The sequence below is a fragment of the Electrophorus electricus genome, chromosome 7 (genome assembly GCF_041902795.1).
Source record: "Electrophorus electricus isolate QZ-2024a chromosome 7, ASM4190279v1, whole genome shotgun sequence".
In the NCBI taxonomy this organism is placed as follows: Eukaryota; Metazoa; Chordata; class Actinopteri; order Gymnotiformes; family Gymnotidae; genus Electrophorus; species Electrophorus electricus.
The window spans coordinates 32,012,964-32,038,563 of NC_137503.1; the positions used below are offsets into that span (position 1 = coordinate 32,012,964).

The window sequence follows — 25,600 nt, forward strand, 5'->3', positions numbered from 1 at the left end:
ACAAGCAAATAAAACGATGACATCATGTAAGCAAATGATTTCTTTCTGGTTAAAGGACGCATATTTAGTAACTCCAGATTCTCGAGCTTAGTCGATTCAGTTCGACAGCTCGAGGTCCGTGTATAGCTTGTTGAATAGTTGCTCACGGTTATGCTTTTGTGTTACTATAACATACCTCAGCTAGGTGTGATAAATGTGTTAATATTTACACAACGCAGTCATCCTCATAACAAAAGATTCTTCTTTTCAAACATTCATCATTTCCTTTTTTTAGTAACTGGGTATACATGACAGGATGCAGTGGTCTCTTGTGAGCATACTGTGGGTCTTCTGTAGAACTCTTTCTAGGTCATTATGACATTAAGATTTCACACTAGAGTGACCACCAAAGAAGCATATGTGCATATGTTCAGTTTGTTTCTGGTAATACAAAAATAAAAATGAATAAACTACTGCATGTTTGAATGTATGGATTAGAATACACAAAAAGATGGACAGATAAAAAGAAAAAAATATTTTAAAAAACCTAAAATATAAACATGATAATTATAGGAAGGCGATGCATGCGATGCAATTCTCAATTTGACTGCTATAATTAGATTTATTATAATGTACTATATGTTAAAGTTATAGCAGACCTGATGCGATGCAAGAATGGTTCTCCAGTTTCACCAATCAGTGTTACTCTCAACAGTACACGTCATGACATCACTATGCAAAATGTAAAGGGCAGGTCTTGAGGTCTAATGAGACAGAGAGGAAGACTCGCGCGCGCGCAAGCAGTGAAATAGAGAAGAAGGAGGAGAAGCAGCAGCAAAGGAACGTGGGAGGAAAGTATTGGAGGTGTTGACCACATAAGAAGCACTCTTTAAAAAACCTGTCTCGGCGCACACATACTCATTCTTGAGTCAGTCAGACGTACCGACAGCTGCAATTATGAGCAATAACCGTAGACACCTGTATCCTCCGGTGTTCACCGTGAATACCTCGGGAGGCTTTCCTCAGCATCACCAGCCTCACCATCAGCAGGAGGCACAGCAGTGCACCCCTGCTGCCGGGAGGCTCGAGCCAGTCCTGGTGCCCTGCTGGACGTTTCCTCCCGCCCAGGTCCAAGCCAAGAGAAGGAGCTGCCGAGGAATGACATCTGCTGGAGGAACTCTCCTGGTCATGGTCTTCCTGGTGGTGTTTGCTGCACTGGGACTCGGAGCCTACCAGATCTGGAAGCTACAGAGAGAGCTTGTGCAGATGAAACAGGTGAACTTTGAATTGCAGTTTGTTCTTTTCACCCCAGAGTTAGATATAAGATAAATAATTCTCTTATTACATGTTTTAATAGAACCAGTTTGTCAGAGTTAAGTTTAAGGGTGAACAATATTTGGTCTTATTAAAAGTTAGAGCTGACTATTTTAGGAAAAGGAGAAAATTTAGAAGTCAGTCAATAACTGAACTGCCAGCAAAAAATGGTAGACAGAGAAAATCTGAAATTATTAAACAGTTGGGTTTATTAAACTGTTGACCTACTAATAACAGATAATAATTTTGAATTTGACATGAATAAATACACTTATTAGGTTCTTTGCTGACTTATGCAGTCCTTTCCGACTTTGCATTTTGACATTTGACATAAGCATGCTCAGACCAGAACCACCGGAATAGAAAAAAGGTTGTGGTCACTAGTCCAGCAGAGCAGGATATCTTTTTCTAAGATGAGAACCCCCGTCAAGCAGGAGTCTTATCTGATTAAGAAATCAAATTGTGTGAACATTGGCCAGATATGATCTGATGCATCTACATACACATAGGAAATACTTTTTGTGTTTGCATGCTTGCACATGCCAGTCTAAAAACATCATACATATGATAGTTCTCAAGTAGCTCTCAGGTTTTTCATTTTCTTTCATGACAGGAAATGCATATACAGAGTGAAAGCAGAGTGCCACAGGGGCTAGTTGGTGAGTTATTCATCGCGTTTCAACTTATTGTGTGACTAAACTTTGCATATCACGCTTCATTTATTTCAGCTACAAAAAATATCAAATTGCAAATTGCAACCTTCAGTGTCTTATGACTTTTGTCTTTTCTGATGACATTTTTTCAGGGACCCAATCAGAAGACAACAGTAAAACCAAACACACACAAGCTGCACATCTAATAGGTAACATCTAATTTGTTAACAGCCTTTAATATTCTTCCCTACACAAGAATATTCCCCCATTTTACAAGGAGAGTGCTCATCCCAGTTGTTTTCAACTAGTTGCACAGCCTGGCTGCAACCCTCATCATCTTACCTACATGGCTAATGCTCATATGAAAACCCAGATCAGGGTTGGAACACGTTTGTAATGTCTGCCAGTAACGTCACCTTTCCCTCGTATCCACTCAGGGAAAATCCAGAACAAAGCATCAAAGACCCTGAATTGGGAGCCAAGACATAGCCGTGCCTTCACTGAGGGCGTGGTGTACCATAACGGAGGCCTGCAGGTGAATGAGTCGGGCCTCTACTTCATCTACTCACGGGTGGAGTTCCTCTCGAACGTCTGCCAAGCCAGGGACTCCCTGCTCCACACGGTGTACGTGAGAAGAAGCAGACACGTGCTGACACTCATGAGCGACCACAAGGAGGGCTTCTGCAAGGAGGGTGTGGATATGTGGACGGCCGGCAGTAACCTGGGTTCCATACAGCAGCTCCGGCAGGCCGACTGGGTGCTCGTCAACGTGTCGCGGCCGGCGATGCTCAGTACCGACCACCACAGCAACTACTTCGGCCTCTTCAAACTCCCCTGAGTGCAGCTTCTTCTGCACCCTGGGATGGGCTGTTGCCCTGGTGGGGGGGGGGGGACAGGAGAATGACAAATCGAGAACGCCGAGGGCGTTTAGGTGTCAATAGACATGGAGGGATCGGGAACTTTCTGAAGAGTTTCAGTCGCCTATGATTCTGAATAGGTCCATGCAGTACAATGAGCAGTGTATACTTAACATCTGTAGAGTTACGTATAAAACCAGTAAACCGTAGGCGTTCACGGAACATCCATGAGCTTTGTTTGCAAACACCACTGCAACTGACTGTTTGTTGTTGTTTTGTTTTCTTTATTTTATTTAAATTAGATGTAAAACAGTGACAGACATCATTCACCCTAAGTTTGGTACAACTGTCTCGGTGAAGTGCCAAGTGCATTGATGGCTGTTTTATTTCTGTAGTCATATTTTCAGCATCTGTATTTCATTTGATTTCTGTGGTAGCTCAGTGTTTAAGGTCCTTGACTTATAATTGGAAGGTTGCCAGTTTGCCACTGTTGGGCCCCTGAGCAAGGCCCTTAACACTCAGTCATAATTGTAAGTTGCTTTGGATAAAAGCATCTGATAAATGCCGCAAATGTACATTTCTAGCATTTTTACTGAATGTTCAATGAACACTAATACGCTCCTATGTGGAGGAATTGGTATTTATTCCCTTACAAAAATATCTTTAGTACACATGGCTAGATATTATGTCTGAATGTATTTCAATATAAATTATGGTCATATTGACCAAAAGAATGGCAATGATATATTTTGTTATTAAATAAATTATTATTAATACACCTTTGTTTGAATAAATGAATATTTAATTATAATCAAAACACTGGCATTTTAAAACCTGTGTTAAAGAATGAAATATTTGGATGTCTATTAGAAAAGAGAACATACACTTAGCATAAGTTGCCACAAACCCACAGAAACACCTATGCTGGCATGTGAGACAGTGATCTGATACTGGGAGAGACAGAGGAAAATATGCTAAAGATTTTGATATACAATTTCCAGGCCTATATTTAAAGTACCTGCATGAGTCACAACGTGTTAATTTGGCCAATTCTGTCCACATCACTTGGTGGAAAAGTTTGAACTCTTTATGTGCTAAACAGACAGCTTCTCTCTAGGTTGTCTATAACATGTAATAGATGCATGCTGTGGTTTTAAATACCCTCCTCTGGGCTCCCAGACAACTTCTGCAAAGTTGCAGTTGCCTTGTTATTTCTGCAAAGACCCTCAACCTGGCTTCATCACAAGTCTGCACTCTCGCACTCACTGACACACACACACACACACACACACACACACACACACACACACACACACACACACACACACACAAAGCAATTTCTGAGATAGTTTTAGTTGCAGCTGGCAGTGAACACGGCGTGCTTTTTTCTGTTTCCTTCCTGCTTTATAATGATGTTACAGGTGCTAAATGGCAATGTGCTGAACAGATGAAAGAGTCTGTGAAGTCCAGCCAGTTTGTAAACTGCAATATAAGTGGCCTTTATCTTATGCTGATTTTGCCTACAACTGTAAAGGTCCTGGTACAGCCTTCAAGGTCTAAGGTCTCACATATAAGGCGCTAAGAGAAGGAGAGAGGGGGCCACATGCTCTCCCAGTGTATGGTGCCCACTGCTTCACACCACAGTGAACAGTGGTTTCTGCTGGGTGTGTGATACCTGCCACTAAATGTTTAATGCCTCCTGTTCTTCTCAGTCCTAATCCTACGGAGTGCAGTGACGGGGAAAAAAGGAAGAAAAATATAACAGCTTTGACATAATATAAAAGTAAGGGGAATATCTTTACCTTAAATCGTATGTAAGGTCTGCACTAGGCTCATACCACATTCAAAATTAGTTTCAGTATGAGTACCAGACTGACTGATGAGAGCAGAGATTGTCCGCCTAGGAGGAGATGAACAGCTTGCAGTTAAAGTCATCCAGTTGTTCAGTGTAATTGCGGTCTATGTGTTAAACTCATCTCTAAGGCTATCCTCGGCTTGCCTACAAGCTCTCTGTTCACACTTGCTTTTTGCAAGTGTGTGGGACCTCATATTCCACTAAACCCCTCATATTCCACTATTCAATAATAAGTGGAAAAACAGTGCACAGACATACAAACAGACATACCCATATATTACACACACACAAACACCAACACACATACACACACTCAGACACACCCCCACAGGAAATGACCATCGAAGAGCCTCCATCTACTAAAGGCTTAAAGGTCACTATATATTTATAGCTAAAATTCTTCTCACACTTTTACTTCTCAAGGTGGCAAGAAGATTATTAAGATTACCCAGATAATTACTACATCAAAACAAGTTCAGGTCTCCCCTCACAACTTGTTTATCACTGTAAAATACTGGAAAAAGTTAAACTGTTGTGCAGTTTATTCACACTGACCATGCACAAGCTCACAATCTCTAAAACACCACTAACAATCCAGCTGTTACCAACACGTGGCCAAAATCTGACATGTTAGGTGGTGTGAAGAACTTCAAAACACTACAAACTGATTTGTTTTTAGAAGTATGAGCATGTAGAGTGTTAATGGTGCAGTCAGTAGTGATGAAGGGTAGTAGTAATGAATCAGAAGCCTATGAAATACCGGGTCATGGAGTGGCATAGCGACGTGACACTGATATGTTCACTCACGTAGTTCAGCAGTGGATAATGGATTTCATAAGAATCCCTTACCATTTCTGATTATTGCTAAGCTGTTAGTGACTGTGACTGTTAGTGATGGTAACGAATAACTGCAGCAACGGTTGCCGAGGTTGTTCACTGTCACAGCTTCAGTCCAGTCATAATTTGCAGCCCACCCAGCAAAGTAGAAACTATCACGGAAACAGAGCATCCGAAGCGTGATGTGACAACCCTAAGCAGCCACTGTGATGGAGTGATAAAGTTCTGAGAAAGACGTGCACCTACAATACAGACAAATGCAATGAAATGCTGACACAATGCAAACAACAGAACGTCTACATGCCTGGAGACCACTTGAAAGGACAAAGCTCCAGAGTGGAGGCTCCAATTTCCTGCAAAGGTATTTCCAGCATTAAAGGTGACTTTAGGGTGTTGATGAACTAAGCCAAACTGAAAATAAGGCTAGGTGACTGATCTTACATGGCAAAGCGCATGAAAAAAAAAAGGTGTGATCTCATTATGTAGGATTTTAAGTCCTCCACACATCTGTGTTCACCACCGAAACATGGCAGCTCTGTAACCCACAGCCTTCTGCAACTCTGAGACTTACTCTTCATCCACCATATAATACATCTGTCTGTATGCATGAAATTGGGCAAGAACGAATGAATAAATGTGGGCAAATTCAACTTCATTACGTTAGCTTAAATAAGCACTAAAGTGTAATGTAGCAGAAAGACGTTACGTGTAATCTGACATGAACAAAATGTTTGAGCCAGACAGAAAAACTTGCAATGTTTTTGGAACAAGTGCAATATGCTGAGGGGAAAGGTGTAAATAAGTGAAAAGCCTCCCCCATTATCGGGGTATTTTTCACTGTCAGCACAGTCAAAGCTGAAAAGAAGGCGTTCTCCATTTGATTCCACTCCTGAAGCCAAAGTGCAGCCCTCACAAGTGGGTTGACACTTCAGAGCCGGCAGCTATTGTAAGATGGGTGAAAGCTGGGTAAAACCGAGACGCTTTTTGAAAAACATACATGAAACTACAAATCGCTGGATTTGAGAAGTGTATACACTGAAGCACCATTCAAATGTTTTTAAAGCATATTTTATAACAAAGCTACCGAATAACTGAATAATGCATGGTAATGCAGGTGTGTAAGAATGAGAGAAATGTACTGACTCAGCTAATTGCTCCTGTACATTATTTGGGCATTTAACTCTATCAGTAAATGAGGAATACAAACCTCACAATAGCTGAGGACAGTGGAATGCAAACCTCACAGCAACTGGAGGTAATGGAACGCAAACCTCACAGTAACTGGAGGTAATGGAAGTGTCTCTGGCATGACATGCAGTAGATCTTTCATGATATGATGCCAATATGAAGCCAAAATCTTCCTTTAAAATAGTGTGTAGCTATAATAAATCCCTGCTGAATATTTAATGTACAAAACCAATAACTGCCTCACCTATAGATGTTTTAGGTGAGGTTTTGACTAGGTCATCAAGATCAGAAAGGAGTGCTTTGCAAAGGCCAATGTTCCTGCTGAGACCACCACTTTTCCACATCAACCCCTAAACGTTAGTCATAACCATTTGTGGTACACACCAAGGTATTGTTACAGAGGAATCTGTTTTTTCAAAAAGGTAAGTTTCAGCAATGTCATTAATCTTTTAAAAGAACAGCAGGCTTTTCTGACCACAACTTTGATGCATTGAAGGCCAGCATTTCACAGAAACAGCTATAAGACAGAATTTATTCATGCAGGTTATTCTGACCGACACATTCTATGATCTGAGTGTGGCGAGGATGAGCTGTAGTGCCCTAGAATTTCAATTTGAATTAGACTTCATTATAGTACACGTTCAACATAGGACATGTAGCCAAAGTTATACTTTGTGTTTCAAGCTTTAAATAAGAGTTTAAGTATGGAGAAGTGAATATGATTTAAATCTAAATATCTATGCAAATCACATATTTAAGTGTTTTAGATTGCATTGTGCTATTTATTCCTTTGATGTTTCATTATTGTTTTTAATAATATATCCTTCAGCATTATGAACATTATATTAAGGCCAGTGAAAATTTAAAATCTTTCATCACAGTTATTGCCCCTTTGAAAGTTCAATTAAATGTCTGCCATGCCACAATAAAACATTAAGGTCATTAAGGTTTCTATAGTCAACTTATCCCCTGTACATCTTGTAAACTTGTTTGATGTGCAGTCAAATACTGAAAGAATCAGAACAAAACATACGTCACAAAAATGTTACATTAATTTTACGCCTAAACATTTGAGATACACTCAAGTGACTTATTTTCTCCATGACCTTGGAAGTGCAACTTGTAAGAGAAACTGAGGTGGCATGGAAAACAACAGCATATGGTGCTAAACATACTGGGACACGTGTTCTTACACACACACACACACACACACACACACACACACACACACACACACACACACAGACACACAGGCGTTACTTAGCAACTGGGGGGTACAGCAGGGTACAGAAGAGGGCTGACCCCTTTTGACCCCCATCCCTGGGAGACGACTGAGGAAAGGTTTTACCTGTATGTTCATTTTGAACATTCTGAGAACAACATTTATTATTCTGCTGTTCATTAAATTACTAAAATAAATGAAACAGTGAACCAGAAGAGGCAGCTACCACTAAAAGTATCATAGATCTAGTAATATAAATAATTATATACCATCTATCAGGGCTAAGAAGATTCCAGGTGAGCTACTGTGGTGTACTGTTGTAAAATGTAGAGGAAGTAAAAAATTGTAGTGACAGGCAAAAGGTTTTCAGAGAAATAGGACATTACAATGAAACACTTTGCTTGCACAGTTTTTGAAGGACCTCTGGTAGGACCTCTTGAAGTCTTGTTTCTCTGGAAACCATGTGCACTACAAACCTGTCCTCTGTCTCTCTCTCCATGGCCAGTGGCAGAAGCCACATATATGACAACCATAACAAGAAAACCACCTGCCTAATATTGTGCAGGTCCCTCTCGTGCCACCAAAACACCTTTTGGTTGAGGCATGGATTCCACAAGACCTCCAAAGAGGCACTATGGAATCTGGCAGATATTTTAAATTCTGTAAAATCCAAGGTGGGGCTGATATGAATCAGAGTTATGTTTCCAACACAGATGCTTGATTGGATTGCGATCTGTGGAAACTGGAGGCCAGATCAATACCCTGAACACTTTATTATGTTCCTTAAGCCATTATGTTCCTCAATATTACTGCATTATGTCCCTCAAACCATGCAGAGTGGCAGAGCCCATGATCATGCTGGAAGAGGCCACGGCCATTGGGGAGTACCACTGCCCTGAAAGGGTGTACTGGGTCTGCAACAATGTTGAGGAAGGTGGGACGTGGCAAAGTGAAACCCCCACGAATGCCAGGACACGACATTTCCCAGATGTTTCCCACAGCCCACTGCTGCTTCCAGCTTACCTTCTACCCATGATGCATCCTGGTGCCATCTCTTCCTCAGCTAAGCGATGCACACACGCCTGGCCATCCACATGATGTAAAAGAAAATGTGATTCGTCAAACCACCATAGTCCCATAGCGCCACGGTCCATTTCTGATGCTCACATGCCCACTGTGGAGCAGAGTGGCAGACAGGGGTCAGCATGGGCAGTCTGTGGCTATGCAGCCACATACAAAACATGATGTGGTGCGTTGTGTGTTCTGACACCTTTCTATCATGGCCGGCATTTGTCTTTTCTGCTATTTGTGCTGCAGAAGCTCTGTGTGATTAGTGAGCCTTAGGTGCTGATGACCCTGTCACTGGTTGTCACTGTTGTCCATCTTTGGACCCCTTATGGTACGCATTAGCTACCGAATATCAGGAACAATCCACGATATCTGCTGTTTTGTAAAAGCAGTAACCCAGTAGTTCAGCTATTACAACGTGACCCGTGTCAAAGTCCTTCAGATCTTTATGCTTGTCTATTTTTCCCGCTTCCAGCATATCAGCCTCAAGAACTGACTGTTCATTTGTTGCCTAACATATCCCACTGCTTCAACATTGCCACAGCAACAAGAACAACACCGTATTAATGGTATTCACTTTAGCTGTGCTTTTAATGTCATGGCTGAATGGTGTACATATATGAGAGATATGAGGGTAATGAAACATGATCGAGAATGCAGAATGTGTCAGCCAGTGGCGACTGTCAACGGTGACTTGGATAGGAACATTATAATATGGTCTCACTGCATACACTGTTCATTACAAGGACCGATGCACCTCTGAGAGTTCAGTGGCGAAAAAACAACTGAGCCTGGTCCACAGAGATATGGAAAAAAGGGATGTGGTCAGGTGAGTCATTCACACGTTATTCTCGCCTTGTGGGCTAGTGCATGTGCGGCATACAGCATAGGAGCAGTGCATAAACGATCGCCATGGTGAGGGGGTCTGTTAGCTCGCTGTATGAATGGAGGACTTATATCTGTACCGCTTGCACTTTCATGCCTAGGCCACGCAGTGTTGCATCATGGGGATGTGCTTTTAACATGTGTTACTGGCAAGCTGCAGCAGGAAATCCTCAGGCTCATTCAGGCTACTACTCTCCAAGCTAAGCAGCGTTTGGATCGTAACAGGAAATGCAGCTTCATGGAGTTCATGCTGTCTCTGCCTGACCACTCGCCCTCCACAGAGCTCAGAAAGCTAGGTAGTGAGAATCGCACACATTTTAATTATAACCTAAAGTGTGTGTGATTCTCACTCGCATAAATAGGAAATGTGTTTACAGGCTTAGTGTATTCGTGTGCATTTTGGAGTGTTTGAGCACAATAATTGTTCCCACGATTCCATGTTAATATCATCACTCTGGTTATTACTCTTTGACTCAGAAGGTCCACAAGACAAGTGTCCACTCCTGTCTTTGACTCTGAGGGTCAACAAGATACGTGTCCACTCCTGTCTTTGACTCTGAAGGTCCACAAGACAAGTATCCACTCCTGTCTTTGAAGCATGCTCAGTCTTCATGAGGGCCAGTTTCTTCAGCTCATTTGATGTCTGATGTTCTTGATCATATCACTCAGAGAAACGGCAAAGGTTGTGTAATTTGCCATTTTAAAGGCATGACCTTTATTACTAAAAACAATAATAGACTCTTTGTCTTTGCCTAAATTATTATATTTTACTCTATTCTCCTACGTTCAGGATATTGTAAACATAAACATTAACTTATTAACAGTAATTGATGACAAAAAGTAAAATAGATAAAATGCACACAACGCAGTCATTGTCCAGATTTTGTGCTTATACAGTCTACCAGTATCGCATCCCTGCTGTTAGAGAACAAAACAAAGGTAACAGGTCAGCTATCATGGTTGCCACGACCACTAAATTATCCCTTTATTTCCCGAGGATCTCTGAAATTATGTGAATAGTAGCAAACCCCGCTGTGTTTTGGAGCTATGTTTCGGCTGTAGTTTAGGATGTGGTGGTTTGGTTTGTTGTATTAGCATTATTATCAGAAAAACCACTAAGCGCTTGCACGCTGTGTGTGGTGGGAAACGACGCGAACTGTGACGCCACTGTGGAAGCAGAGCCCGCGAGCTCAACTCCAGCTCCAGCAGGACACGCGGCACTGCTTACAGCACGGGACTGGGAAAGCCACTCTGCACTGTTCCCAGTTCGCGTGTCCTGCAAAAGCCCACGCATGGGACGTTAAGTAATATGCACTTCCAAGCTGTCAGGAGAAGTTGATGCGTGCATTTTGGAAAACGTAATGATGTGGAGTCCAAGTTTCCACTACAGTTGGTCCTGCCTTGTCTTGCAGCTATTAATTTTACTTTAGCATTTCACTGTTATTTGATGACATTTTTCATGATTTTATATCTTTTATTCATTTCTTAAAGTTATGTTTTTTAAGACATTGTTTTTATTAATCAACTATCGTCTTGTGCATGTATTATCCCGTATAAACGTGCCATGCCTCGCTGACGTGATGCCAAATGTCCAGACAGAGCCATTGCGCCTCCTGGCGTCCTAGCGCATCCACTACTGCTGCTGGTGCTGACAGCGCCACCTGGTGTTATGGAGGGTGTGGACCCTCTCATGGCCTAGCGTAGTAGTGCTCCAGAGGGTATGGAAATAGTGCCACCTCGAGTCTTAAAAGGTAATGACAAACCTCAGCCTGTGAAGGCTGATGATGTAGGAGCAAATAGCTATGGGCCAACATCCATTTCTGACTAAAGACAGGCATTAGACACCAGAAAGAACCAGTGGGCCACTGGTATCCCATACCAGGTGAACTGGGAAGGGAATAGCTCAGGTGAACAGTCCCCTGTTATGGCCAAAGACATTTTGGATCCTATGCTTTTCACAAACCTTCGCCATGACCATGCACCCTGTACTATGGGTAAGCAATTACCAACAACAGGTGTCACAACCCCAGTTATTCATTGCTCCACATTGCTCAGGCTCACCAGCCAATCAGAACAAGCAACCTAAAAAAACCTAAAAACCATCACTGTGTTGGACACTGGATATTGGCACTGTACGCCTTTTACCTGCCATCTTCTTTGTTGTATTTGTGTGTTTAATTCTGTATTAACATAGCTACAGGTACGCAATAGCTGTGTGCTGAGGGAACAATTCTTTCACCATTTGTGCCAGTCATCCATGTTTTAATTAAAGGGTGTTCTCAATTTACATCCATCCTGACCAGTCATGACATTATCAGTTTATTCATGCATATTCATCTTTAATCGAAACATAATGAAAAGTATCAAATCCAGTTTTCATAATACTAAAACACATTTCTGAAAGCTATCTCTGAGTCTATTCTGGGGCAAGGAAGTGTAGTGTAACCTCAGAAGTTTAGGGGAGGTTTATTTTTTAAGGTCACAGTAATACGCACCTGTATTTCCAGCATTAGTAAAAGACTGAACAAGAGCGATGTACATACACTTATTTCCACAGCATATGTCCTCGTCCTGTGACCTGATTTGAATTTGGACCGTGATTAAACTTTAAAAAAAAATGAAACATTAAAAGATTTAAGGTAATAATTTTGTTTATTAAAGGAAAGCAGAACTCATACCTCAGACAGACCACAGCTATAGTAAGACAGCAACAGAAGTGACCTGTCTGTTGTTGTCCACATGATGGCAGTATTGTCATATCTAAGCCTATTTTTGGCTTACATACACTACATAACTAGGTCTATCTGCATATTTCAAAATTCAAGGCTGTCTGAATGTGTTTATATATATATATATATATATATATATATACACATAATTAATGAAAATGAATACATGAAGTGGATTTCCCAAAACTTTCACACAATATCAAACATAGTACACTATATGAAAGAAAAATGATCAAAGTTTAAATAGGATGAGTTCCAAGTCACTTTATCATTGGTGTCACTCTTTAAACCTGTTCCTCTTCAGAACAAAAATATCTCAGTACAAATATCTAGGTAAGTTTACTGTTAGTTTTCCCTTTGCAGTCTACACAGGTTTTATTGACCTCCTGTGAAGGTTCTGATAACTTGGCCATACTGAACTTTTGCAGAAGAGATTTTTATCATTGTTTCGCCTAGTTGTTCTTCAACAAATAATCTGAATTTTTGTTTGTCCTGTTAACTGAATCACTGGTGAAAAAAAAAATCTAAATTAAAGCTTCTTAGTAGATTCAACACACATTGTGAGAAACAGCTATTAGTTTATTTGAATACACACCACAGTTTACTCTGAGAGTTATTTTACACTCTGTACCACCATGCTGAAGCTGTATAAACCATCTGGATGGACTACTGTTGTGATCCCATCAACACATTTTTGAGAACAAATGTCAAAACAATTCTGAGAAGCATAATTTGTCTTCAACTCCAGACCGTGAACCACCATGGTTATTTAATAATAACTGATCGAATTTTTGCCATAGAACAGAGGTATATTATATATTATACATATTACATATTATACATATTACTGGTACGACATCCTTTGTTTATCCAGGATTCGGGTCTGAAAACAAAGTGTCATCATTTTTATTAATTGTTCATTTGACTACCAGTAATCATGAAAATTCAAGGCTTGAAATTGGATTCAAAGTCTGGAGTTATAGAGTGTTGCTCTAGAGACTAACAGTACTTCTGCCTGATGTAGAGGCCTAATATGGTAGCCATATGGTAAAATTCTTTTCACTGTTCACCTCTGAAACTTATGAGTAAAATTGGAAGGTAAGTGTGGGCTTCCCGAAAAGCCACAGAACTCTACAGCTAAACAAAACCACTCTACAACAAAATCACACTGAATTAGTGAAGAACATGTAGAAAATGGTGCTGACCATAAGACCACAAGATTTGTAAAGTAATTAAAACTTCAGACCCACAGACCTCTCCTAGACCCCTAAAGCTCTCCCAGACGTGCAGACCGCTCCTAGACCCCCACACCTCTCCTAGACCCCTAAAGCTCTCCCAGATGTGCAGACCGCTCCTAGACCCACAGACCTCTCCTAGACCCCTAAAGCTCTCCCAGACGTGCAGACCGCTCCTAGACCCCCACACCTCTCCTAGACCCCTAAAGCTCTCCCAGACGTGCAGACCGCTCCTAGACCCACAGACCTCTCCTAGACCCCTAAAGCTCTCCCAGACCTGCAGACCGCTCCTAGACCCCCACACCTCTCCTAGACCCCTAAAGCTCTCCCAGACGTGCAGACCGCTCCTAGACCCACACACCTCTCCCAGATGTTGTTCTGATTGTTCAGTCTTCTGAATAGATAACATAATGAATGAGGAAAAACTAGGCATTTTCTGACTATAACAATAAGCCACGTGACTCACATTGTTTTCCATTTTTTAACTAATGAAAATGTAAGGATTTCCCACATCTCTACTTCCGTATTGCTCATGAGGAAATCTTTCACTTGTACATACTCCACTAACACAATATCAGAGTGCCCACCCCTCTTAGGCAGATAGGGGGACCATAGAAACTGAAAAACGATTAAATAATAACATAAATCATAAATCGTGATTTTTGGAGAATGTTGCACTATCCACCAAAAAAACTTTCAGCCTCACCCAGTTCTTAATCATTTCAGGAAGCCTCCTAGGGTACTTCCAAAGCTTGTCTCCAACAACACAATAAGTAAATATATGACTCTTACTATTGTTTTGGATTAGTCATGGGTAGGTAAATTTCACTGAACTGAGGGAATCCTTAACACAAGAATGTGACCCCAGGGGTCCCATACTTCAATTCTGATTTTTCCACTGGAGGCCTATATTAAACCCATACAAAATGAATCCGTTTTTGGCATATAGCTGAAGTTTGATGCTTATGTCTGATGTTTGATATTGGGAATTTTTATTTCCGCAATGACCACTTTGCAATGTGGTTCTCTGGCTCTGCTTTTGCACTGTTCAAAGAACTGAATACTGAATACTGAATACTGGATACTGAGTCACTTGTCTTTGCACTTTCCCCCTCCTTAGGTCACTCCGTCTGATTTTGTTCTTATAGCAACCACACAAACATCCAGACAAGTTCAGGGAATTGAACCATGCAAGAGACCAGAGGCTCGGCACCTAGTAGGTAAGCTGTCCAGGGAGTGTGTGATGAGACAAGTCCTGAGAGAGCAGATGTTTCCAGTAGCCAGCAAACAGAGGGGGTAAAAGGAAAGCTCTTGATGTCAGCAGAACTGAGAACATCAAAATGTCAGTCGAAATCAAAACTGATTTATATAGCACTTTTTACAAAAGCAGCTTTACAAATGTCTGAATCCAAGCTCCCATTGAGCAAGCCAAGGGTGACAGTGGCAAGGAAAAACTCCCTAGAGCACGAGGAGGAAACCTTGAGAGGAACCAAGACTCAAAGGGGTGGGGGGGGGGCCATCCCTGGCCTCTTTATAATCCACAATTTTTCAATACTTCTAGCATATTTAATGGCAGAATCTAAACTTTTTGCAGAAAACAGCAACCTATTTTTTCACAACATTATTATATAATCAACGTTATTATTTCATGCTTTGGTACCATGTTCGGATGGCTAATTATTGTGCACCGTTAACACATCTCTGATTTACCTGTGCTAAGATACTGTAGACAGCTAAGATAGAATACTGTGCGGCATGTAAGGGGTTTGAGGCCCAGTGGGCCAAGCTAATGAACAGTTCAAATAAGCAAACCAAAGCTTCTGATCTAGTATAGAAGCTGACCTACTGCCACACCAAGGCATGCATCCAGTCACTTTGAGTGCTCTTGTGTTGGGGAACCAATGACTGTTAGTCAACAATGGTGCCAACTGGTTCAGCAGTTGAAGAGGCCCTGAGAGAAAGAAAGGTTCACAGTACCATTTATGCTTTGTTCAGGCATTCTTGGCTCAGATCACAGACAGCATCTATGCACTCTTTCAGGGCTTTGATGTACTCCCCTTTGCGAGATGACCCAGAATGTACTGGACAAATTCAGCAGACTATTGCCGTCGAGACTGTCTAATATGGGCATACGACGAGAGTTAATGGTGGTTAAACCCTGCTAGTATGGCCAGTGAAGTGCCTGTTGTTTGGTTAAATCACTCTACAAGCCCTTTGCTTTGGAAACTGTGTACATTTGAGGTTTTATTTTTCACAGGTGTTTCTCCAATGAGTGGCTGAGAACTGCACTGAAATCCTGACTCCCCATGTCACCATGGGGGCACTGGCACACTGTCTGTGCACTAACTTGGGTACTCCTGCTAAATCCTCAGATTTCACTTCATTAAGACCCCAGGTAACTGTGTTAACTTGTTTTCAGCGAATATAATATGTCCCCTTAAATATTAGATTATCCCTGATATCCATACTAGGCAGACCTTATTACTAAACTCAAATGTGCTTGTATTTGTTAACTTTAGAGAGAATATATTCCTGCAGTCACAATTGGGAGCCAAAAACACCTCAAAATCAAATATATTGTGTGCATCACAGAAATTATGACCATAAAACTGTGTGATTTCACATTTCCAATGCAATGCACAACTCAAGGTCACTCAGATGATAGCATGTACTTGATGATGTGATAACCTGCATAGAAAACACCATAATCCAGAAGCTAAAGATTGGTGAGAGGTCACTATTCACTATTTAGTGAAACATTTTCCTTCTCTTACATTTATTCAATTTAAAAACATTTTTGAAATCAAAGATCTTACTATGGTAACCAAAAAAAAGAAAAAAAGAAATCATTGCTAAGCAAGAAGTCACTCTAAATCTAACCCTTTATTTCCACATACTTTTTTAACGTTTAACCTTAATCTGAAATACACCTGCAGGCATAGCCAAAATACCTTTAAAGCAACCTTCCTTTCATAGCAAACTATGTTCTGTTTTTGGACAGTTAACTTCCACCTATTCATACTCAAAACTGATACGGTTTGCCCACATTGTTTGCACTACTGTACAAATCTTTGTATGTGTTGGCTCGTTTAAGAGAATGAAAAGATTTGAAAAGTTTATCAGACATTTTGGTTTATCTCAATGCTTGTTCGTAAAAACCGATGATATGGACTTTTCAAAAGTCATTGTGCCAGTACTGAAAATGCTTCGGTTTTGATCACAGGCTGTATCGTTGCATGTGCTGGATGAGTGAAAATTGTCCAGTGGATGACTAGCTGACATGACTGAAACGCAACTTGAAAGAGAAGATTCCTTTCTTCTCACTTTTTAAAAATCTCTCTGTCTAATCTTGAATGTCAGTGAAGTCCCCCAGTGAATATCTAAGATGTCTTACACGATTGTTGCTGATATTTTGTGCTCTATGAATGACTGTATTAAGGAAGGGATATGCCACAAGAACATTCTGGACTCACCTAAGTTTTTTTTACATGAGGAAATGTAGAAATGACATTTAATAACTTTTGCTTGATCACTGTAATGGTATAGACTTTACAGGAAATCTATAGTTGCCCATGGTGCTAATAGAACAAAACAAGACAAATTGTGCAAATAGAGAATGCTAAATAGCTGTGTTAGATGGTGGTGGTGCCCTCTGAGTCAGATGTACAGTCCCCCTAACAATTTAAAAATATCTTTTGAAGAAAGTATTTTTAGTTTTGGTTGCTAATTTCACTCTTTTTACTGCCTAAAAAACCCATGAATAGCCATTTTACAATGCAGTTGGCAGGTAATCTAACTATCATTTATTTTTTTATCACACTCTTCATAGCATCACACTTAGTCAAGGGACAGTCACTAAGGTAACTTCAGGTGAACCAGAATGTAACCTTTTATCAGTGTATTTGGCATGTACTCTATATAGGAACTAAACACCTTATTGATCATAAAATAGATTTCACAAGCTGTTAATAATGTTTCATTTCAGTTCATTTATTTTTGTTTCCTAAAATATCAACATAATCCTTTTATAGCTTGCAAGCAGCAGTCATTGGCTTCATCTAAGTTCTTATTTGTTATGATTGCACCCCTGACACTCACCGGTGAGATATCCCACAAACCGAACAAACATCTCTACTTAGCATAGTGTCAGGTAGGGACTCCAATGTGAGAGGGTACCAGTGGCACAGAGGTGATGGAGAGGCATGTATGGGCATGTGTGCGTGTCTCCGAGAGCACTTGGGCACTGTCAGGTATTGGTTACAGACATAAAAAGATCACAGTCCTATAGTGAGTCAGAAGGGGGAGGCCCAGTTTTGCCGAGCCAGAGAGAGTGGTCCCTGTGTGGAGGAGCACTAGCGGAGCCACCCCCTCTGCCCGACGCGCGTATAAGCATCGACAGCTTCAATGGGGTTACTGAGCTAACGACACCCACTTGTTTTTGGAAAGATGTTCTGGTTCCCAACACCTCCAGCCCCCTGCGCACAAAGGGGCTGCCCCTACATCTTGAGGATGGAGGGATACGTCGTGAGTTTGTGCGAGTGTGTGTTTCTGTGCATGTACGTGCTTGTGCGTGTGCACACACTCAAGCTGCATGTGCAAGTGTGCATTAAAAAAATCCTTTCCATGAAAGTGGTTGTTTACATAGTTGCTAGTTTCACTGTGTTCCCCGTACAATAACCAGCATAGGCCTATAATGACTAAGCAACCTAAAAACTGCCCCAGATTGAGACCAGCAGAGCTCCAAGTAGACTTAGTAGGTGTTTGGTGCTCAGCAGGCCTTTTGTAATGCTCTCTGCCCCTCTTGTTTTCTAAATGCATTTTCTTTTTTGCAAATATATATATATAATCTAACCTACCGTACTTATTTTCATTCAATATAGTAATATGGAAAAGGGGGTCTACTTTAAAGTGCCTACAGATTTATTCTCACGATTCACTTTTTACAGTTACTCGTAGTTTCTGGTGTGAACTTTTATAGACTGCAAAAGAAAGAATGGAAAGAATGACACTGGCCACTTCAACTAAGACATTTCTGAGGTTCTTTTTTCCAACTTATTTTTATAGTGCTTAATGGAAAATGCTTCCAATTTGACAACCTGCAAAGACCTAGACACCATAGTGACCCTGTGGTAAACATGCAAGTTCTCAAATATTACATGGCTAGCTTGCTGCTCTTGACCACATAACCAGTGGTAGCTAGATAACATGTTACTAGCTAAAATTCCCACAATGTCACATCTACCCACTGATCAGACAGAAAACTGTACTTTTGTAGCATTTAACTATGCATAGTTCAATTAAGCATATTGCATTTATGCTTATAGTTAACTTAAGCATATTGCAATTAAGGACATATATTTCTTAAATCTTTAGTTAATAATTATTAAGTCACAATTAGTATTTCAAAGATTGTTTTTATTCTAAATCTTACTGGCAAAGTCTTTAAAAATTTGATTTATACTGGGCAAACAGAGAATGTTAGTGTACTAGTCTGGTTAATGATCCAAAAGGCATCATAATTAAGGCTTAATTAGGATGATTAATTATAATTAAAACCTTAATTAGGATGATTAATTATAATTAGAACCTTAATTAGGATGATTCATTATAATTAGAACCTTAAGTGGAAGTATTCTCAAACCATACTTTTTAAAAAAGTCAAAGCTTCAGTGTCTTGTTTTTAGACATGTAAAAAATAGTTTGAGAAGATATAGGGTTTCTCTTTTCTCCTGCAGTGCATACCTATATAAGTAGAGCAGTGTTGTAATCACCCTTGATTTTCTCATACATTGGTTTAGATTTTATGATTCTTGTCACTGGTTTGTCGCTTTTAGTGTCTTAACTCATCAAAGCCATCCACTTCCCAGAAAATTGTCTTACAATTTGCTGTAAACATTTTGCACAGTAAAAGTGTATTATTCATTTTGAACCATTAAAAAATGTGGTATTGTCTTCATTGTCTTGCTGTGATACTGAGTAGGAGGAAAGGGTATTTACTGACTTTTTGTGTGGTCTGCAAAAATACAATAGGACACAACCCACAAAACGGACCATTTCAGACCAGCTCCAAACACCACATGCAAGCACATCAACTGAAGTCACTGGACATTGTTTTTAGGTAAAGGGAAAAAAAATCTTGAACCTTCTTTACTGTTCTTTTAAGGTCTTGTCTTTAGAAATGAATTGTAATCAAGCCTTCTGACCAGGTCCATACAGGATCACTGCTACATGCTGAAAGCTGAGAAGGACCGATGCGGTTTTGAAACATTAATTCTCTCTGATTTGTCTTTTCTTCTTCTTTTTTTTTTTTTTTTTTGTAAATGATGGAACACAAACTTTTCTTGGGCTTGAAATGATAGGATGGGAGTTTCTTCAAACTTGTTTTTATGAAGTGTGAAGATCAATGTGAAAAGTGAATGCATACCCCATGCCTCATCTCTTCATGGACTTACAGTAACCTTTACATACGCTGCACGGTCAGGGAGCGTGGGAGGGAACAGAAACTTGTCCTATCAGGCAGATAACTAGAAACGTTCAATGCTCTCCTCTCTATTTCTCACTTGCCCTTTTCGGTCTTATACATATTGTTTCCAAAAAAGACAAACATTTAAAAAAAAAAAGAAAAAAGATTTGTCTTTGTCAGTTCTTGCCAGTACAGAAGGATTTCTGACTGACACTTATGTCACATTGTTTTTTAAAGTCTGCTGGGACAAAACCATGTGCCTCTGAGACCATACTAATCATCGAGTATGCTCTCAGCCTCCTCACCAGTTCAAAAAATGGATGTAATGGCCACTTTTTTTTAAAGATTCACAAGGTCATATGGCGCAACACTGTATGGGATGAGAGCTATAATGCGCTGATTTGCCACTGCCCCAGCGGTCTTTAAAGAAAAGAAAAGAAATAAAAGAATAAATAAAAGTAGAAAATGGTTTAAGCAGCAATAACCGCTTGCTCATTTGTTTGTTGAACGCATACCTCTGTGTGCTCTTTGAATTTGCATGCTGGGGAGCCAGCACACCAGTAGGCACATGCTGTGTTACATCCTTCATCCTCTGGGGGGTGGCTAGCACCATGGTGTTAAGATGAGAGCATGCAAGCCTATGAAGTAAGAAGGAGATCATAACCATAAACACATTGATTCAGAATAAACTGGGATAGGCACCTCTGCCTAGCAGACAACTATGGACAGAACTAAAGACTAAATAATATAAGAGCTAAAGACATATAACTTTTTAACAAAAAGAGAGCCCACCTAGAGTGACTAGACATAGGTTACCTCAGGGAATATGGACACTTGGGCTAACATGGACCAATCAACTCTCACAGCTGCTACATTAAAGGGCATTTGCAACTGTGCACTGTGAACCATAGCATTTTGTGTCTAAAAGTCAATAATGTTATTCATTTTTAATAAGCTCAACACAGAGGCTAACAAAAGCAAAGCTAGCTGTGATGTCCAAAGACATACAGCTCAAAATGTGTTCCCATACCTGATCTTCAGAGATTAGAGTGGGATACAATCTCTACATGCACTATGCAGTTCTCCTTCAGACAAGCATGACGCAAATATCTTGTTAGCTCAAGTTAGAAGTATTGTTGCATTACATTGTGATACAACCTTGCAATGTAAATATCCGTGGCCAAGACATAAACAGGAAGTTGGGGGGGTGGGGGGGGTCACAGGAAATCAGCTGACCCTTGTGGCTGAGGGCTTCTCAGACATGCCATGTTGTCTCTTGCTCTAGGTTAAGTTAAGCAAGAAGTAGTTTCAACAACCTTTGTCTCAAAACTTAACTGATACACTAAAGTTGCAGAAAATGACCTTGTCTTTCACTTGGAACTATGCCAACCCCGTGGCCATTGAGAGTAAGAAGGGGAGGTGGAGGATAAAGAAGATAAGAAGATATTGCTTTTTTCCTTTTTTGTAGGTGAGGTTTTTTTTTTTCATGTTAACGCCTCGCATGGGATGGAAAGTGGACATCCTGTGACGTACCTTCCACCGCCAAATTTCCCAAATACATAAGAACGGAAAGCTAAATGTCAGATACCTCTGATTATTTTATAACACCTTGTTTGGAGTGTAAACTACATCTTCACATCTTCACACATTTCCTGCTATACTGAATATGCTTTTGTATCATTACAAGGAGAGGTATGATATATTCAAAGTATAAAGGCTAGTAGCGCATATTCCAAAGCATAATTTTCTATTGTGGATTCATATACATGGAAATAAGAACACAAAAAACTGCAAGAATGGAAAGTGAACAGATTTGTCTGTTCAAGCAGTGTCTTATATCTTTACGGAGAGTCAAGTGTAAATGGTAAAATATTGTGCTTATATATTATACATATAAATACAGAGAGTAAGCGATGAACCGCAAAATGCCCACAATGGTATAGGCCTATAAGGCATTGGCTTGTCAGTGTGTGTGTGTTCTTGCAGTTGACTTAGTTAATACTATTGCCATATTTTTTAAGTAGTGTCACTTTAGCATGTCCTCTTAACAGAAAAACACTCTCATGGTTGGAAAAATGAGGCCTGTCAGCTAATTGTGGTCCAACTGTGGTTTAATAATAATATGATGGTAATTTCCAACTTTTGACTCTTAAATCTTCTAATGAAATAAACTGACATTTTTTGCCTCCTCTGTAGTTTGGAGTTGTTGCAGTTCTGCTATATTCAGAAACATTGCTACAAATAGCTTGAAGAATCCATGATATGTAGCTAAATTAATTCTCAACTTTTAACAGTAACTGGTGTAAATAAGTGGAGTGTAAAAAGTGTAATAGCCAGTAGTGCTACTGTATTACTGTTGGTAGCCTAACCATACCTATATATGAATACAAACATTGGACTAACAAGGTAGGAATGTTATGTAATTTTACTATTATCTTCATGTAATTCTTAATTTCAATCAGCCAAGTATATTTTACAGTAACAGTATGTAAGTCAGTCAGTAAGAACTAAAATATTCTTCTATTACCGCTCATTTATTAAAAATGACTCACATCAAACATACAGTCAACTCTGGGATTATTGGAAACCCTTAAAAAACTAGCCCTGCACAGATAATGAAATGGTTATAACAACTATATGGTTGGCATTACCATTATGCACAATTAAGGTGCAAATAAGATTTCAAATTTGAAGTGTATGTAATGGTTGAAAATATGACAGGAAGAGGAAGCATGAGAATACTGTCCCCATGTGAGAAAGATGACAAGAGGCCAAGAGGTATGCAAAGGACTGCCCAGGTCTGTTGAATCTTCGTTTGCTCAGCGCTCAAAATACGCTGTCAGACGCCACTTCCGCAACCAGAAACTTTTTGGAAGAGCCTTTTTTATGTACAAGCTTCAAAATGTATTGAACATTGCAAAAGGTTATTGGTGTAATGTGGTCAGTTGGGACAAAGAGTAACTTTTTTGGTCATGCATACTATCGTCACCGTTGACACTAAAAAACTACTACCTACAAAGAAAAGCCCCAGATAACCATTGTTGGATCAGTGATGTGTTTGGGCTGTTTGGCTGCAAGTGGTTATGAGCATTCATGGCATAATAAACTTCTAAATGGCAAGAGATCTTAGTCCAAAATCTGTCTACCTCTGCAAGACGTCCGAGACTATGGATAGACCTTTGAGCTAGATTACGATTATTTTAAATGAGAGAGAAATTGTTCAGTATAAAACTTGCTCTACAATTTAAAGATAATCTTTGAATTAAAGATAATTTAAAGATAATAACACATTTGCCCTGCCAGTCATCAGATACTCAACTGATATGATAAACGTGGCTAAGATCTAAAAACTGGTTAGACAGCTATATGGAGGCTGGGACCTAGAAAGGACCTAGAAAGAAAATCCATAGTCTTGGATGAGACAAGGGCAACAGTCCAAGAGCAACAGTCCAAAGGATGTGGATATAATATGCATCCCCACCAAATTACAGAAGTGACTGAAATGAGAAATTCTCACCTATGGATGGAAAAGGCAAGACTGAAACAAAGCACAGAAGAAGTAAAGATGCCAATACAAGAATAAGCCATAAATCAATCTAAGCAGGGCTTTACCATGCCAGACAAGATTCCAGGATCTAACACTCCCCCCCTTTGATTCCAACGGAATCACATATCAGTATATAGACCTTTCTCATATGCAGGCACCAAGGCAACATTTGCATGATTAATCACAGAGGTAGAAATGCGAGTTATGAAAGAAGACAGCAGTGACAATAAGCAGGGTTCACAAACAAGAATCAACACAATAATCAGGAGTACGGGAAAACATAGGTTTATGAGCCAAGATCCCCAAAGGCGGACAAGGTCAGTTAACCAACTGAACCATGAATCATTGGTGGGTGGAGGCTCAGCAAGCGCGGTCTTCGTGTGCGAAATGATGTCAGGAATATTGTTATAGTAAATAGGGATGTCAAAGCAACATGTTTCATTAATGACCTTGCAGACGCCTCCCTCCTTTGCCAAGAGGAGATCTAGGGCTAGGCGGTTCTGCAAGACAGCGGTACGGATCTTATCTACCTCATCATTGAGCAATGCCAGGGCGTTTTCAGTCCTATTGGTTAAAGTACCTGCCATGCCAAACCATTAATTTTATTAAGGGCTGCAGTAGTTCCTCCTCCCAGGAACAAACTCCAACCCATGTTTACTCCAGGGTTAGTCCATGGTTTGACCAGTACATACCCACCATACTTAGGTGTCAGATCCAGAGGTTGTGTCATGACCCCTCATGATCTGGGGTTGCTGCAGTTGGCCAGGTCTAGGTTCAGCAATGTTATGTGCTCAAAGAATGAGGTCAGCTGACTACCTGTATATACCTAATGACCAGATTATTCCATCAATGGATTTTTTCTTCCCTGATGGCATGGGTATATTCCAAGACGACAATGCCAGGATTCATCAGGCTCAAATTGTGAAAGAGTGGTTCAGGGAGCATGAGACATTATTTTCACACATGGATTGGCCACCAAAAAGTCCAGACCTGAACCCCATTGAGAATCTTTGGGATGTGCTGGAGACTTTGCGCAGTGGTCCAAATCTCCCATCATCAATACAAGATCTTGGGGAAAAATTAATGCAACTCTGGACAGAAATAAATGTTGTGACATTGCAGAAGCTTGTGGAAATGGTGCCACAGCAAATTCATGCCGTAATCAAAGTTAAAGACTGTCCAACGAAATATTAGAGTTAAGGCACTGAAACAAGCAGTAACTCAGTTCGTTCGCCCTTCCGTGGCATTGAAGTTCTCATGACAATGATGCTACTATGTTTATGGTTTTGGTTTCCTTGTTTTGATTTTTTTGGTTCCACCATTTAGTTAGTTTAATTAACGGTTATTGCTATCACCTGTATCTTGTTTATCCTCATTTCCTCATATTCTCATAGTCTCTATATTTACACCCCATGTTTGTATGCAGTCTTTGCAAAGTCTCGTCAACTCGGGTTACATTTCTGAGCAGTTTGTTTTGTTGTCTCATCTCTGTTTGTGCTTGGAACGTGATGGCAGTTGCCAGTTGTGGATATTAGAACTGTCAAAACTCAAAGCCAACCAGCTACAACACAAATGCTATGGCAAGGGGGAGCCAGAATAACAGGTCAGAGAGGAGATATATTCATCATCCCAACACCCCGAGAGTGCGAACCAAGATCCAAAGAACCCATGCACCAAGTTCAACACCAGAGTTACTGAGCTGAGATTGAAGATGATGGCTAAATGCCAAAGCAACAGTGATACGTTAGATGCATAGCTACAAGATGCA

The 25,600-nt window shown here is 40.3% G+C and overlaps 1 protein-coding gene and 1 long non-coding RNA gene across 2 annotated transcripts; one reads left to right on the forward strand and one right to left on the reverse strand.

Moving 5' to 3' along the window:
* Window positions 1-770: 770 nt before the first annotated feature.
* Window positions 771-3,570, forward strand: faslg (Fas ligand (TNF superfamily, member 6)). Its single transcript, XM_035523948.2, has 4 exons — window positions 771-1,254; window positions 1,907-1,952; window positions 2,099-2,155; window positions 2,384-3,570. Exons 1-4 carry the CDS (start codon window positions 937-939, stop codon window positions 2,782-2,784), a joined length of 822 nt encoding a protein of 273 aa, XP_035379841.1. The 5' UTR covers window positions 771-936; the 3' UTR covers window positions 2,785-3,570.
* On the reverse strand, window positions 2,706-21,458 carry LOC118241017 (uncharacterized). The gene is made up of 3 exons (XR_004775781.2): window positions 21,316-21,458; window positions 20,801-20,923; window positions 2,706-2,821 (listed from the first exon to the last, which is right to left on the reverse strand). It is a non-coding gene; the product is annotated as an uncharacterized LOC118241017 (long non-coding RNA).
* Window positions 21,459-25,600: the final 4,142 nt, after the last annotated feature.

What these genes read in the sequence shown, in the direction of transcription:
- faslg (XM_035523948.2), top strand. Translation starts at nt 937, where the DNA reads ATGAGCAATAACCGTAGACACCTGTATCCTCCGGTGTTCACCGTGAAT. An exon ending in AGCTTGTGCAGATGAAACAG is followed by an intron (nt 1,255 to 1,906) that starts GTGAACTTTGAA and finishes CTTTCATGACAG; the next exon opens with GAAATGCATATACAGAGTGA. An exon ending in AGTGCCACAGGGGCTAGTTG is followed by an intron (nt 1,953 to 2,098) that starts GTGAGTTATTCA and finishes ACATTTTTTCAG; the next exon opens with GGACCCAATCAGAAGACAAC.